Raw genomic sequence first — 12,081 nt, forward strand, 5'->3', positions numbered from 1 at the left:
CGTGGCAGCGCGGGGTGGACTGGCTTGCCACCGCCATCGGGATGCCCGCGGAGCAGCGGTACAACAGCGTCCTGTTCGGAGGTGCGACCCCGCCAGGGCCCCGTCTCCCTTCTCGGTCCTTGTCGCCTCGCTCCCTGGGCTCCGGGCTGGGCGTCCTGGTCCGCGCGTTCGGGCTCCGGGCACGATCTGCCCGCCTTTCTTCTCTCTCCGTCGGGGCCACCTCTGCCCGAGGTTTGTGGCCCACACCCCGGGCAGCTCCATGACAGCACGACGGGGACCTCTGTCCCCCAGGTCTGATTGGCTCAGCCTTCTCCGTCCTGCAGTTCCTCTCGGCGCCCCTCACCGGCGCCGTCTCTGACTGCCTGGGGAGGCGCCCGGTGATGCTGCTGTCCCTGGTACGTCCCTGGGGCTGGGTACCCACAGGGTGGGAGCGTGCAGCCTCATCCCACCCACCCAGCGGCCGTGGGGTTGGGCTGGGCAGTGGGGAGAAGGGGGTGGCTGTGGGCCCCCATGGCCACCGGCTGGCCTTCCTCACTTCCTGGAGTGGGGGGCTTGCGGCAGCAGCAGCCCCTGTTGCTGAGCCAGGCTGTCCAAGAGCTGCTCCTGCCACCCGCGGAGCATCAGGAACACGAGTGGCCTTTACATACTTCAGAACAGAGCAGAGCCCGAGGGATGTTGCCTGAGTTTGCTGGTCCACTCCGGGCCCCTCTTAGCCTCAAGTGACCACACCTGCCCCTTGGCCCCTGCCCCTGCCCCTGCCCCTGCCCCTCGGCAGACTGGTCTGGCCACCTCGTATGCCATGTGGGCCACCTCTCGGAGCTTCAAAGCCTTCCTGGCTTCCAGGGTGATTGGGGGCATCAGCAAGGGGAACGTTAGCCTCTCCACAGCCATAGTCGCTGATCTGGGCTCGCCACTTGCCCGAAGCCGAGGCATGGTGAGTGCACAGGCTGGGAGACAAGGGGCCGCAGGGCACCCCTGGGCCTGGGTCTCCCTGCCCAGCTAAGGCGGCCTTCTCTGTAGGCGGTCATCGGGGTGGCCTTCTCACTGGGCTTCACGCTGGGCCCCATGCTCGGCGCCTCCCTGCGGGTGGAGACAGCACCCTGGTTTGCCCTCCTCTTCGCCGTCTCCAACTTGCTGTTCGTCTTCTGCTTCCTGCCTGAGACGCTGCCCCCGGAGAAGCGGGTAGGGCCAGGGCCCAGAACTGACAGCGCTCGGAGTTGGGGGTGCGGGTCCATGGATCTGTAGGAATTTCCCATGTGTGCCAGTCGCAGAGGCCAGGGATGCCAGGTGGCCTTCTCCTGGTGTCCAGAGGCTTTGGGGCCACAGTGGTTCCTGGAGCCCCTGTGCTCCTCAAGGTCCTTGCGTGAGGCCTGGAGGTAGGACTGGTGGGTGCAGGGGTCATGCCCGTCCTTAGGCTGCCAGCCCAGCAGCTGCCCCAGCCTCCTGGCAGGCCTCTCCACTGCCCACCCTGCAGGCGTCCTCCGTCTCCCTGGGGGTCCACGCCGCTGCTGACCTGCTCAGTCCCCTGGCCCTGCTCCGCTTCTCAGCCGTTGCCCGAGGCCAGGACCCACCCACTGGAGACAGTAAGGAGCTGCCCGCCACCCTTTCACTCCCTGAGGCCGCCCCATGACCCGGGCCCTTCCCTCCTGCAGTGGCCCTCACGGTGCCCTCCCACCTGCTCCCCAGGGCTGGGCAGCCTGCGCCGCCTGGGCCTGGTCTACTTCTCCTACCTCTTCCTGTTCTCGGGCCTGGAGTTCACGCTGAGCTTCCTCGTGCACCAGCGCTTCCAGTTTAGCAGGTGGGGACGCCCTGTTGTCTCCCCCTCCTGTCACCCTGTTTCAGGGATGACGCCCAGCCCCCACCCCCAAAGTCTCCACGGCCACTTCTGCCCTGGCCCGTCCCGTACGGGGCTGGGCACTGACTGCCCCCCAGCCTGCAGCAGGGGAAGATGTTCTTCTTCATCGGCCTGACCATGGCCACCATCCAGGGTGCTTATGCCCGGCGGATCCACCCTGGTGGGGAAGTTGCAGCCGTGAAGCGGGTAGGGGGCTCCATCCAAAGTGGGTGGCGGGCGGCGCCGGGAGCGCTGTGGGAAGCAAGGGGAGTGCTGAGGCCACCTGCATCCCCTGCAGGCCATCTTGCTGCTGGTACCTGCCTTCCTCCTCATTGGCTGGGGGCACTCTCTGCCCATGCTGGGCCTGGGGCTGCTGCTCTACTCCTTTGGTGAGTGGCCGTGCCAGGGCTGCAGGGGGCCATGATGGGGGGCTGGGGCCAGGTCACACTCCCTCCTCTGGGCTGACGGGCACCTTCCCAATGTTTTCCCCACTAGCCGCTGCGGTCGTGGTGCCTTGCCTGTCCACTGTGGTTGCCGGCTACGGTGAGAGCCCTGTCCCTGAGGCCACCCAGGGTGGGAGGCCAGCAGGCACCTAACTGGGCCTCTCGCTACAGGCTCGTCAGGGCAGAAAGGCACTGTCATGGGCACTCTGCGGAGCCTGGGAGCCCTGGCTAGAGCGGTGGGGCCCATGGTGGCTGCCTCAGGTGAGACCCGTGGAACAGTCCTCAGGGGCAGGCAGGATGTCCTGGGGGCCTGCCTGAGCTGCCTGTGCCTGCCCTGGCCTCTCCAGTCCCAGCCCACCCAAAGTCACTGCTCAGTCCTGCCAGCAGAGGGCCGAGGGCCAGGTGGGAGCGGGTGGGCGGCCATGCCATGGGCCCGGGCGAGCGCCCCCCCCATCTCTCTGCAGTGTACTGGTTGGCTGGGGCCCAGGTCTGCTTCACCGTGTGCTCGGGGCTCTTCCTGCTCCCTTTCCTCCTCCTGCGGAAGCTGAGGCCCCCAGCACAGACACTCAAGGCCGAGTAACTGAGCTGCCGGTGCCCAGGCAGCAAGTGGAAGCTGGGCCAAGACCACTACCCTCCCCACCCCACCCCCGACCCCCTTCTTTCCACCCAGGGAGGCCCCGGGGAGGAGGGGCTAGGCACTCCACTGGCCCCTCCCTCAGGGTGTGGCACCCCAACAGGAAGCCTGGGCAGCTCCCCCAGGCAGCCTTATCTTCTGTCCTCTCACTCCTGGAGCTGAGGCTGTTTCACTCCAAGCAGGGTTAGTGACTCCAGGGCCCTCAAGGTTTCTGTTCGTCAGCAGCACAGGCCATTGGCCTGCCTTCTGAGTGACACAATAAAGCAGCTATTTTATACCACGTGCCTCTCTTGTGTACGGGACTGTGCCTCACCCACCGCCACCGGGAGAGGCAGCTGGAGCTGAACTGCTTTTATAGCTCCACTGACCAGAAGAGCATGAAGCTCTTCAAAAGCCTGTTTCCCCTTCTGCACAGTGGAGTGTGATTGGATGCAGGATGGTACAAGGCCAGAGTCTGCCCTTATGAGGTGGTTTGGGCACATGCCCTGCACCCTGGCAGACTGGAGAGAGAACCCTTCTGCTGGAGGGACCCTCGGCATCTCTGTCAGACATGGGCACACTGCTGTCTGCTGCAGCAGTGAGGCTGGTTTAGAAGCCCCTCCCCGGTCGACAGCTACAATTGACATTTGGTCAAGCAATAAGCTCTTGGGGGATCTTCTAAAAATCCTACAAAGAGGGCCAGCCTGTGGCTCACTCGGTAGAGTGCGGTGCTGATAGCACCAAGGCCGCGGGTTCGGATCCCATATAGGGATGGCCGGTTTGCTCACTGGCTGAGCGTGGTGCTGACAGCACCAAGCCAAGGGTTGAGATCCCCTTACCGGTCATCTTTTAAAAAAAAAATAATAATAAAAATAAAAAATAAAAATCCTACAAAGAGATAAAAGAGTAAAACTGCTTCCCAGATTTAGACAAGGAAACTGATTAAAGAATTTTATTTGTGAGTAAAACATGTTACAATGAAGAAAGGACATATAAGACCTGTACTCCCAAGTCTGTGTCCATATATGCAACTATAGTTCATGTTGTAATACAAAGAATTAAAATACAAAAGGGAAAATTAAAAGTCATTGCATATGTGGGATAAAAGGAAGGGATACAAGGAAGAGTCCATGGTCAGGTGGAGTACGGGGTGAGGTGCAGAACTTCAGTACCACCTTGGCAACGTAACGGTACACAGAAGAGAAGCAGCTTGCTTACGAGTGGAGCAGGCCCTGCAGGGTCCAGGGAAGCTCGAAGCAGCGGTCAGTGCCATACAGCCAGCCTCAGGTCTTGCTTGGGTGTTGAGTCAGTGAGATCAGAGGTGGCCCAGGACCCAAGCCAACATCGGGCACCAGCTCTGCCAGGGGCCTCCTCCCTCTGCAGGCCTATCTGGGGCTAAGGCTTGCCTGCTGCTAGTCAGGCTGGAACCAGGCAGCTCCTGGAGTGGGTTTCCCTCAAGGACTCCACATGGCCACCTGCCAGTTCCCTACAGGCTGCTTCAAGCTCTCGGCCAGAGATGTGAAAATTCACAAGTGTCAGTCAAGGAGAGCAAGTTACAGTGCCATATATGATGCAAGATGTTAGGGACCGTCAGGGTCCCTTGAACTCTACCTTGAACTCCCTTTTATCAACACCAGGGCATCCCTACTCAGTTCCGAAACCTTCCCCAGTATAGGTAAACAGTGCTCAAATGCAGTCTGCTGCAGGCTCTAGAAAGAAAACAAAGCAAGAAGTGGCCCATTGGTGTTCACAGTTAAAAACGCAGGTTGAACTGCAAACTCACTGAAAGGAAATTCAAGCAAGGACTCTTCCCCTCCCGAAATACCTTCCCTATGACAGGAATCCAGAGACCCCAGTGGGTAGAAACTAGGAGCTCCTGAATCTGCTTCTGGTCGAGGGGTAATCAGTCAGACCGTGCATAGTGTTGGCTGGGTGTGCACAGGCCTATGTGCCACACTGGGTTTCTGGCCCAGCGTCCAGCCCAGACCTGCCACCTCAAAGTGACCATGGTGCCCAGGGCTGTTGGCGGGCATGTGAGTATTTTCAGGGGACCAAGCCTATGTGTACAAGAGTAAAGTGAGACCACTGAGCAGATGATGTCAGCGGGACGCCACGAGTCTGACTGAGTCACCTGAGACGCTGTGTGTGCAGGGGGAAGCCGAGCGATAGGGAGGAGAGCGACAGGAAGTCAAGGCTCTGGGGGTGAAGCCTGTAACCAGAGCAGGCAGAAGCCTTGGGGACCTTCCAGCCAGGACCATGACTCAGCACCCCCTCCACCCATGGGGAGAGCAAGTGGAGCCCGTCTCCCCAGAGCCTGAGGCCGAGGGCCCGTGGGGGCACAGCGGGGGCGGCTGAGCACACACTCGGTTGGCACCAGTCTGCAGGGGGCTGGGCACGTGGGTCGGGCGCTCTAGCTACGTGGGGGGCGTGGCTCTTTGCATTCCATTACACGAGGGGACAGAACACGAGATGCAAGCGGGGACTCCGGCAGAGCTAGGCAGGCCTGGGACACGACGGTGCCGTGCGGCCTTCAGGAGTCGCTCCTCTTCTTGCTCTTCTTCAGGAAGGACGGGGTGCGGAACTTCTTCTTCTTCTTGGATGGGGACTTGCCCGGGGACCCCTCACTGCCAGGGTCCACGGCAGCCCCCTCCTCCACAGCGGCGGAGGCAGCCTCTCCAGCCACCGGGGCTGGCGCTGGCTCAGGGCTGGCCTCAGGGGGGGCTTTGGTGGGGCTTGGGGGTCCAGTGGCTTCCTCCTCCTCCTCTAACACCGGGAAGCCAAGCGCTTCTGAAGGCTCGTCAGGGGACAGGTCAGGGAGAGTCGGCTTGAAGGTGGCAGCGTCACTGTCGTCTCCAGAAGTCGGCTCCTGTGGAAGGTCTGGTGGGAGGGGGTGATAAAGATGGGGTGAGGGCTCCTGCCCAGATCTCAAAGGGACAGCTTGACATAAGTGCCCAGCACAGGGAACTACCTGTCGCTCTATGGATTTTTACCAAGACAAAAACCTTCAAATATGGTCTACTCGACTTTAGGGCTGGATGTAGCTAATGCTACGAAACACAGACTCAACCTCAGGGCGGTTTTTAGCTCCTTCCCGTGGACAGCAAGCTGACAATACCAGGCTTCACCGCAGGGTCCCGGTCCCCAGTCACAAGGCCAGCCTACAGCAGGGCAAGCTGCGAGCGCGTCTCACAGGCTACACCCGGGGGGAGGTTTCCTCCAGGACCCCAAGGGCACATGTTAGTAGTCCCAAAGGGAAGCCTAAACTTGGGGCCACAACACCTGGTCTCCACCAAGGCAGCCAGTAGAAAACCGTGAGAAAAGCCCCAGACCCACATGCAGCATCAACATCCAAGAAAATAAAGCCCTGTAGGCTGGAGAGTTAATCCGAAGAAACAAGATGGGCTGCAAGGCAAGGAGTAGGAGCGAAAGAAAATCCAGCCATCTTGACCATGGGATCATCTGAACATAAAAGACCAAAATGTACTTGTTTTAGAGAAACAGCCTGCGGACAGGTTCCCATCTAGTCCCATTGTGTGCTTTCTACATGGACCCAGGGGATGCCAGTTTTTAATATTTTTAAATAGCCTACGAAGTTAGAAGCGATTGGCATGTTAGGCAACACCAAACCAGTTAGTACTTAAACAGCAAGCCAGACATCGGGCCGGGGAGGCGTGGAGCTAAGCGCGGGTTAGGAGCAGCCGCGGGAGGCTCTGGGCCCGGACACTTAGTGCTTCAGCTGTGGGAGGCCACACTGCCCCGCCCCCGCCCCGTTAGCAGCCTCTGCCCTCGGATAACGCAGCGCCACACTTCACAGGCAGGAGGGAGGGCTGTGGGTGCACAGGCGCCCCAGCAGGGGTGAGGGTGCCCTCTGCCAAGCGTGCTGCAGTTAGTGCTCCAGACAGGCTGCCTGGGGGTGCTCGGAGTAACTGCCACCTGACCAAATGTCACATGTTTTTAAAAGGACCCAATATCACTCTTCTGATCACCTCAAATGACCAGCCCCAGCTTAAGCAAAGGTTCATACAAATCCAACTCCATGCCCGTGTGGCAGAATCGCCCCCTGCCTTGACTAGGTCTGGATTTGTCTGAATTTACAGCAAAACCTTCCCACCAAGCAGTCAAAAGAGATTCTCAAAGGCTGAAGATAGGATCTTCGGGGGCCCAGAGTGAAGCAGCGCTGACGCATGACGCGGGAGCCGCAGCGGAGGCATCCCTCTGCCCATGCAAGCTGCTCACCGCACAGCACTCAGGTGACCAAGCCACAGCCAGGAAGGCCACTGAGGAACTGGGTATAAAAAAGGGGCCTCTTTTTATTTTGAATAAACAGAAAACAATACTTAATAAACAACAAAGAAGCAGGAGAATGAGGCAAAGCACAGGGCATTCTGGTTAAAGAGCAGAGGGCCAGACGCGGGTGGTACTTACTAGGGTAACAGGTACTCTTTAGCACATCCATCTCCTGATTGTGATGCAGCCACAAGAAGAGAAAAGCACAAGTAGAGAATCTATGCATTCAGTCACAGCCGCGGGTTACATAAGAAGAAAGGCCGAGCCATTCTTGGAGGACACAGGACGGGGTGGGGAGGTGAGCCACAGGCTTCACAGGAGACAGGCATGTACGAGACCAAAGGACAGACACATCTGATCACACACCACAGACATGCGGTGGTCTGAGAGGCGAAGGGAGTACAGCACTCTCGGTGGGCTGATTAATACAGCAAGTCAAAAGCCCTGCAGCCCAAACACCAATGGAAGGCACTTCCAGCGTGTCATCTAGACACAGTAAGGTACGAGAAGTGTGACAGAAAGGGCAAAACTGGCATCAGAAACGACGGTGGCTCTGATCCCTGGAGTGTGCCCTCCCATCTGGTCACAGCAGCTCACCACCAAATCTGTTTTGCCTCAAGTTACCCAGGACAGAACCAACGCAGGAGGAGAAAAGGCCGGGGAGCGTGCTGGTCTCGATGCAAACGTGCACTTTACTAGTGCTAACAGCACTACTGCCACATTCGGCTGCCAGGGCACACAGGCCATGCCCCCTCCCACAGCGGGGCAGCCACACAGCCGCCTCCACCCCGGAGCTCACCTTCCTCGAGCTTGATGGGCGTGCTGGGGGGTGTGTGCGGGACGGCGGACTGGTCTGGAGGACTCTTTTCTTTCTGCTCTGTCGTCTCATCCAGATTCTCTGCAGACATACACAAAGCAAGAACACGGTAAACAGTCGCAGACTGCAGGAGCCTTCGCCCTCCTCAATGACAGACAGGTCGGCCCTCCCGCCAGCCTCCGAGGGGGCACTGGGCTTCTTGGCACATCCCGAAAAAGCAGGAAGGGCTCACAGCCATGGATGAGTTCACCCTTTTCCTTACTCTTCTCCAAAAGAGGATGAAGGAAGAAGCTAACTATGAGTGGGGTGTTGATTCTGAATTTCAGAAAAATTTAACCAACTTTGGATAAAAAATTAATTTCTATTCTTATTCCAAAGAACATCTACCAGAGCGGCCTCTGTGACAGACTGTGACTGGTGAGCCCTGGACTGTCCTCCCCTGTCCTCTGTAAGGAACGCCTCCCTCGCTGCCTGGCCTTTCTCACGGCTGAGCGAGAGGCCAGGGGTCCTGAGACCCCCACTCTCTCACCACCTCAAGGGACACTAGCATTGCTTTCATTTTAGTTTTTTATGTAAGGTGTCTTCTACCAGTAATGTAAACTTGGCAACTGTAATGCACAGTTTTATTTTCTAAAGTGAAATATGCTGATAAGTGGGCCGGCCCGTGGCTCACTCGGTAGAGTGTTGTGCTAATAACACCAAGGCCACGGGTTCGGATCCCATATAGGGATGGCCGATTCGCTCACTGGGTGAGCGTGGTGCTGACAACACCAAGTCAAGGGTTAAGATCCCCTTACCGGTCATCTTTTAAAAAAAAAAAAAAAAAAAAAGAAATATGCTGATAAGGACCAGAGGGAAAAAACACAGGAACTAGGACCCCAGATCCAGAACATTTTAAGTTTACTTCTCATTTAGGGAAAAATATGTGTCAATATTATCCTAATTCCTTAAATCTCCTTCTTTCATTCAAAATTTGTTAATTAATAGCTTAGGATCACTAGGTCCCATACTTTGAACAATCAGCTACAACCACCCTTCTGAGCTCACCAAGGCCCCTGATCTCGCAGAGACTCAACTCCAACAGGTGATCTACCTTCCTGACCCCCGAGTCAGCCACTGCCTTTCTGAAGCAAGTGCTATAAAGGCCTTCACATCTCCAACCTGAGTGAACAAACTGCCTCCACCAGGAAAAATGCTGACTGTTAACAGCCTGAGCTTTACCTGCGGCACACACCTCTCCCTCCCCAGTCCTGTCCACCAAGGGCCACAGCAGCAACAGGCAGGGGTCTTCTGGCAATGCCCTGGTGGCACTCCCACTGCTGGCAGCCCTGTGGTCACACAGCATGGTCACAGCAGTCTCCACCCACTCACGTGCCACATCTCTGCTGTGAGAGCCTCACACGCAGGGGAAACTCTGAGTGTCTCATCTGACTCAAAAATAAAAAGAGAAAAATCCAGGTACCCAGATCCTGGAAAAGTCCAGAGGGCAGACGCATACGTGTGCGTGTGCACAGGCACTGGGATTAGGCCACGTGACCAGTAGCTCAAGCTGACACGCTACCTCTAGTCCTCACGCTGATGCAGGTACTGATGGTCACAGCTCAAAGCTTTCTGCAGACAAAGCTGCCTGTGCCATTCAAGGGGGACAACCGGAATCAGAGCTCCACATGACACAAAGATTTCAAGAGCAAGTGACAGTGTAACACACACTGAAAATCAATTCAGCAACAGTTTTTGCACAACTCAAATTTCGATAGCAGCTACATAACAAAATAGTTGGTCTAAGACAAGACTAAAAAACAGTTCAGTCAGGGCAAATTACTGTCACAGGAGCAGTACACAGTTCCCCAGGATGACCCCAATGGCCCAGGAGGGCAATGGTCAGTCCCATACATCAAGCAGCAGGGCAGACCCTGGAGGGCAAACTGAGGAGCACACCAGGTTTCAGTAGAAAGGTTTGAGGTAGAGATTAAGGCTCTGAGGACTCTGGCATGAACCTCCTTGGGGATCATCTGTGCCCCAGGGTCTTCATGGAGCCAGCCAAGGGTGCTCAGGGCACCCTGAGCGGACAAGAGGGATGGCAGCGGGAAGCCCGGGGAGGAAGTGACAGCCCTGCGAGAACCCTCACAACAGAGGCAGTGGGAGGCCTGCTTCCGCCGTTAGTTCTCAAGATGTGTGGATTTCCTGAAACCTCAAGTTTGAAGACACCTGCTCCATGAGCTTCTGACCCTTACAGCCATTTATTTTCATTTGCTGTAAAATTGTCCCATCACCTTTTACAAAAACATGACCACCTTTCTCACTAAGTTACCAAGAGAAATAAAGGCTGCACCAGCATACAGCCACTCTTGACGTGGTCTAGAAATGTGCCAGAGCAGGCAGCACAGTGACCCACAATCACCCCACACAGAGAGACCCTTGGGGTTTATGGATAAAGAGAGTATGCTGGAAACCCCAAGCCATAAATACAACTGTAATAAGGACGTTCAGGCATCCATTCACAGAGGCCAACTGGATACTCAGTGATAAAGATGACAGACTGTCCCCAAGTCCAGGCTCTGCCACACACATCCTTGTTCTTGGGGAGCTGCTTTGTTTCTGAGCCCAAGTTCCATGTTCCAGGTAGTGTGAACAGGCCCATCTCCCGGGTTACTGTGAGAATGAGATGAGATGTATGCACAGACAGCACTCAGCACGGTGCCTGACCCAGCGTAACAGCGCAGTCAGGATTAGTGAGTGTGAAAGAGAGAAATCTCTCTTAAAATTAATATTCAGGCTAGCTTTCCAGCTACCTAATCCAAACCAGTAAATTCGTTTATGAATGTTCTGATCGACCCACGTGATGGAACTCCACCGAAAGAACAGCCAGTGCCCCTCACGGCACAGAGCTCTGTGGACGGCAGAGCATGCCTGGGAGCACCGCCAAGGCCCCTCCTGCCTCAACACAGCTTCTGGCAAGCAGGCCAGCCTGGGGCTCAGCACCCCCATGTCTGTGACAGCACACACACTGTCACCGTAGAGCTCTCTGACATCGTCTCTTACAGGTGTTGCTCCTGACCAGGACCACTCACAAGTGTGTTTAACTGTGCAGCTCCTTCAGATCTAGCCCAGATGATTAGGCTGCAGATGCGTTCCAAGTAATGTTCTGCTCTCACCCAGACACGCACAAGCCTGTTCTCATGGGCACCTGCAGTCCACAGCTGGACTGCAGGGACGTTCCCGCAGCACTCACCTGCACAGCCCTTCCTCTTGCGCTCCACCTCCCTCCGGTATTCCTCCAGCTCCCGGTCCGTGAGCGTGTTGAAGGGGTTGGGGCCCGTGGTGCTCACGATGACGTGGGGCTGGTACTCTTTCTCAATGATGGCCTTGGAGGCCGTCACCAGCTCCCCCTGTGGATGAAAGGGAGGCCTAGTCTGCAGGAGCCTGGCCCAGCGGGGCTTTCCCTCCCTCTCCCCAGGCAGGCTGCAGCAGAGGGGACCAGAGGCTTTCCAGGAGCAGACAGACACCCCCGAGACTGCACTGCTGTGGGCCGAGGCCGAGCTGCAGCCTTCAGTGATAGAAGACATGGAAACACAGTTCAACGCTACAACACAAACGCAATGGAGAAGAAACCCTACGTAAGTCCTTCAGGTTTCAGAAACAAAGGCACCAAAGTATAGACCCAAGAGCACAGACCACCTTGAGGAGGGTCCCATTTCCTCACTGCCAGACAGGAATGGAAGAGGGCCCTTTCCTGTTACTGTTTAAACACCTATCACCTTCCCTCATGACATCAGAAAATGTCTCCAGTTACGACACTCAGGGTAAGGTATGCTCGGAGATGTGCTTATATTCTAAAGAGCACAAACAAGTTCTGTTCTTTTGACTATGCATTTAGGTTATAACTAGGTCCTGGAACTTATTTCAAAATATCCAGAGATAAAAAATGTCCCAAGAAACTGGTGTCTGAGGAATCTGGAAAACTGTGAGAATTTCTATCAAAGAAAAAAAGGACAGGGCCAGCCCGGTGGCGCACTGGAGAGTGCACCGCTTGGGAGCGTGGCGGCGCTCCTGCCGAGGGTTCGGATCCCATGTGGAGACCAGTTCC

General features: G+C 56.6%; 2 protein-coding genes across 2 annotated transcripts in view; one reads left to right on the forward strand and one right to left on the reverse strand.

Moving 5' to 3' along the window:
* The window catches only part of MFSD10 (major facilitator superfamily domain containing 10), a 4,146-nt gene extending 1,216 nt beyond the window's left edge, over positions 1–2,930 (forward strand). The window contains exons 2-12 of the mRNA XM_008577977.1: positions 9–81; positions 292–395; positions 776–934; positions 1,021–1,182; positions 1,475–1,583; positions 1,687–1,798; positions 1,933–2,041; positions 2,133–2,223; positions 2,330–2,377; positions 2,449–2,538; positions 2,742–2,930. Of these exons, the coding sequence (XP_008576199.1) occupies positions 9–81; positions 292–395; positions 776–934; positions 1,021–1,182; positions 1,475–1,583; positions 1,687–1,798; positions 1,933–2,041; positions 2,133–2,223; positions 2,330–2,377; positions 2,449–2,538; positions 2,742–2,857 (1,173 nt within the window). The 3' untranslated portion in view covers positions 2,858–2,930. The remainder of the gene's footprint in view (positions 1–8; positions 82–291; positions 396–775; positions 935–1,020; positions 1,183–1,474; positions 1,584–1,686; positions 1,799–1,932; positions 2,042–2,132; positions 2,224–2,329; positions 2,378–2,448; positions 2,539–2,741) is intronic.
* An 884-nt stretch (positions 2,931–3,814) lies between these two features.
* The window catches only part of LOC103594725 (alpha-adducin-like), a 19,770-nt gene continuing 11,503 nt past the window's right edge, over positions 3,815–12,081 (reverse strand). Inside the window, exons 6-8 of the mRNA XM_008577978.1 lie at positions 11,227–11,383; positions 7,977–8,075; positions 3,815–5,767 (exon numbers count right to left, since the gene is read on the reverse strand). Coding sequence (XP_008576200.1) covers positions 5,421–5,767; positions 7,977–8,075; positions 11,227–11,383 — 603 coding nt within the window. The 3' untranslated portion in view covers positions 3,815–5,420. The remainder of the gene's footprint in view (positions 5,768–7,976; positions 8,076–11,226; positions 11,384–12,081) is intronic.

This window comes from Galeopterus variegatus, unplaced genomic scaffold, assembly GCF_000696425.1.
Source record: "Galeopterus variegatus unplaced genomic scaffold, G_variegatus-3.0.2 Scaffold1613, whole genome shotgun sequence".
NCBI classification, from domain to species: domain Eukaryota; kingdom Metazoa; phylum Chordata; class Mammalia; order Dermoptera; family Cynocephalidae; genus Galeopterus; species Galeopterus variegatus.